A 3,471-nucleotide genomic window follows, 5' to 3' on the forward strand; every position below is an offset into this window, starting at 1 on the left:
CATACCTCCCAATACTCAACCATCTTCTCTACCCCACCGTCCTTCCCCCACCACACACCACAGACCACGCAATCACCTTAGCCCCAAACACTCCTTCCATAACCATGTGACCCTACATATATCCACCCAAATTTCCAAAAACAAGAAATAGAAAATCAGATGTTTTTTCTCTGTGCATTCATTTTTTTCCTTTTCTGATGTTCTTCTATTATGTCATTCTTTGTCACATACAAAGACAAAGCCGATAAAAAACGAATTAAGATAAAAACTATTTTATTATTAGATAAACACATTTTGCAATATATATCAATAAACAAATAGAAAAGAAAAAGTAAAACGGCTGAAGCGACCCAGTAGAAATATTTGAAATGAGACGCAAAATACAGTCTGTATTTTTGGTCACAATGCGAAGGACTTTTGAGTTGGTATGTGATAAAAAAAATTGGAGCCACATTACCACCTTGAACTTTTGGTTCTCCCTGGGATACTGATGCCGAAAGATTGGAATTTTAAAATTTGCAACTATTGTTTCTGAATTCCACTCTTCAATTTTATTGGCCACAAAGGATGTTGTGGATGGGATATTTTTCTCCTAATGGACGTTGGAGAAATTCTGAGAGCGTTGTTCTATCATAGCTTTTAGACATAAAAGTTATTTTGACTAATATGCCCTACCAATCAGTCTCTTAGGTATATGTTGGTAAAAACAGGTTCACATTATAAACTTGCCTTCTTTGGTATCATCGAAACTCTTGTAGGGTCCTGAAAAGCCACAAAAGGAGAATAAACAAAACCAGTGGGTGCCAATTAAAAGTTGTTGCAGTAGAAATTTGTTACACTGTGGTCCAATGTCAACAACGAGATTAAGAGAATAGTGGGTACATAGTATTATACCTTTTTCTTTTTTTTCATTATAAAAATATACATAGTCTATAAACATATTTTCTTCTGAGAATGATTTATGTTGCTTATGTTTAATACAACTGGAAACATCTTTATTGTCCCCAAAAGCTTGAACTGCAATTTAAATCTATTTCTTTCACACTTGAGTCAATGTCTCTCTGATATTGGCTGTTCAACTCAAGCATATCTGACAGTTCACATTTCCTCAACTTGTTGCCACATTTTTTCTCACAAGGTTGATCAACACAGCAACCATAGGAATCGGTTGCTGCACTTCTCTTTCTCCCTTCACTTGTATATCCCTTGAATGCTGTACCTTCTGGGTGAATCTCCATCAATGGCAATTCAACTGAAATATCATTAGTCTTTTGAGGCTTCTCTGCCTCATCTAGTGGTTGTCTTACTTCTGTTCTCCCAGAGCTTTCAGATGATGTTAAAGAACTTTCAAGTGAACACATGGTTCCTCTTTCTTGTTTCATCTCTCCACAGTTCAGACTCAGCCCTCTTGTTTCTGTAAGTTCTGAAATGGGAGAGGTCGGACACGCATTGTTGATTATTGACACTAACTGAGAAAGTTCAGATTTTGCAACTTCTATGCCCGTTGTGGAAGAATCGTATGTTGCAAGTGTTTCATGTGCCTTTGATAGAACTGATTGTAAGTACTTCCCTTGAGCCTCAATTCGAAGCTGCAAATGTCTTTGGACCTAAAAACATGATCCAAACCTGGTAACATGACCTTATGCAAAAAGCTAGAATATTCAGAAAGGAGAAGAATTTAGACAATATTATCTGCTCATGCTACCTCAATTTGTTCATAAAGTTTCCTCTGTACTTCCATCTGCATTTGGAGAGCCTCAGCAATCTTCAAGCTTCTGCTAAACACGGCATCTGGTCAACGAAAATTCTAGGCCTAACTGTTCACATGCAACATCAACTAAAGACATTCAAATATTTGTTCAGTTCGTAAGTATTACTCATTCATCTGATTCTGGGTTCTAATACTGATTTCCCTGCTGCAACGAACATCACTACTCTGGATTTCACTGAAACCTGCATCACAAAGAGCATCAAGGTTAAGCCAATGCCAAATGGAAAAACAACCAGTCATGACATTACTGCTAAATCAAATCTAACATAGTATAAGTTACCTTGTTGCTTGTTGTCAGTAGAGGTTTCTAGCGGTGAGTTTTTCCCAAGCCTATATTTCTGCGACCATAGACACAAAGAAGCTCAACTAATGATTTTTTGGATTCAGTGAAAGAAACAAATACTGATATAATGATTCAAAATTGGAAATACCTGTAAATGGCTCTTGAGATGGTACAATGTTAGTCCTGGAATTCCCATCACTCTCATAAGGCTCTTAGGAGTTGCCTCTGCCACATGTCATAGAGTGAATAATTATTACACTGGCCAAGATATAATATAAAGTGTAATATATGAAAATAGTAAAGGTGTTAAAGTGTGTATTGTACTCACTTTCTGCACCTCCAAGTTGATTAATAGCCTCTGTGAAGCGTTGGTGAAGCTCAGGAGTCCATTTCAGCCTAGGCTTTGCATCAGTAGACAGAACCAAACGCATGTTTTGATTTTGCACATTTTGCAGATCCATTTTGCTTTTTGTGGTAGTGTTACTGAAACATAAATATACTTTAGATGCTTTGAGCTATAGACTGTAGTTCTCCTTATAAATTGGTAGTAGTTGAGATGCTGTATGATCTCACTACCATATAAGGAAGCATAAATGGGGATATGTTGGCGGAATATATGCCATAAGCTGAGGCTCTTCCTCTCTCATCTCATCTCATTTCATACCCACTTTTCCTTTTTTTTTTTTAATTTTCCTCTCTACCCTTCCTTCTTTGACTTGAAAGGGGTGGAGAGAATCTCTGATTCAGCAAAAACAAAAAAAAAAAAAAAAAAAAGAAAGAAAGAAAGAAGGAAAACAGCTCAATTCTGAGTCTTAAAAGGAGAGAAAAGAGGAAAAAGTGTATGGTTTGTTTTTATCTTGCTGTTTTCCTACTTAATCTCTCCTTGAGGTTGATTCCCTAAGGAACTGAATAGGCCCCACCATGATGAATAATGGGTGCAACTTTCTCAATGGTGTGAGAAGCTTTCAGGTAAAAAATAGTGATAGAAAATTATGTGGGAATGCTATTATGGATATTTTCTTGCTTGCTTGTGATGATTGAAAGGGAAAACTAAATTAATGAATTTCATTTTCCCTTTCTAACAACTTTAATTTTGGGTTTTCTTTTATGAGAAGGTTGATTAATGCGATTGGCAGATTCTTTTTGTTCCTTGTAGGGATGGAGGAATCAAAGAATCTAGGATTAGATTTATGGACCCATAGCGTCCGTGTTCTTTATAAAGAAAACACACTAAAAAAAAGAGAACTAATCAACCGTGTCAAGAGATAATGCCGTACCCCTCTTATCAAAGCGACACTCATCAAATGTGTCCATTCGTGACATTCATCAGTTCATAATTTCTTATGTTATCCTACTAAAACAATTTCCACCCCAAAGTTCATAAAGGAACCCAATTTTAACTAACCACTAACCCCAT

General features: G+C 36.4%; 1 protein-coding gene across 1 annotated transcript; it reads right to left on the reverse strand.

Annotated features, from left to right (window-relative positions):
• Positions 1-863: 863 nt before the first annotated feature.
• On the reverse strand, positions 864-2,812 carry LOC106766690 (myb family transcription factor PHL8). Its single transcript, XM_014651404.2, has 6 exons — positions 2,383-2,812; positions 2,203-2,279; positions 2,052-2,109; positions 1,878-1,953; positions 1,706-1,775; positions 864-1,607 (listed from the first exon to the last, which is right to left on the reverse strand). The coding sequence occupies exons 1-6, from the start codon at positions 2,513-2,515 to the stop codon at positions 996-998; spliced, it is 1,026 nt and encodes a 341-aa protein (XP_014506890.1). The 5' UTR covers positions 2,516-2,812; the 3' UTR covers positions 864-995.
• Positions 2,813-3,471: the final 659 nt, after the last annotated feature.

Source organism: Vigna radiata, chromosome 7 (genome assembly GCF_000741045.1).
Source record: "Vigna radiata var. radiata cultivar VC1973A chromosome 7, Vradiata_ver6, whole genome shotgun sequence".
NCBI lineage: Eukaryota > Viridiplantae > Streptophyta > Magnoliopsida > Fabales > Fabaceae > Vigna > Vigna radiata.

Coding starts and splice junctions, on each gene's coding strand:
- LOC106766690 (XM_014651404.2), bottom strand. CDS start 2,515: ATGGATCTGCAAAATGTGCAAAATCAAAACATGCGTTTGGTTCTGTCT. Junction 2,280..2,382: donor TCAACTTGGAGGTGCAGAAA/GTGAGTACAATA, acceptor GACATGTGGCAG/AGGCAACTCCTAAGAGCCTT. Junction 1,954..2,051: donor TACTGACAACAAGCAACAAG/GTAACTTATACT, acceptor TTTGTGATGCAG/GTTTCAGTGAAATCCAGAGT.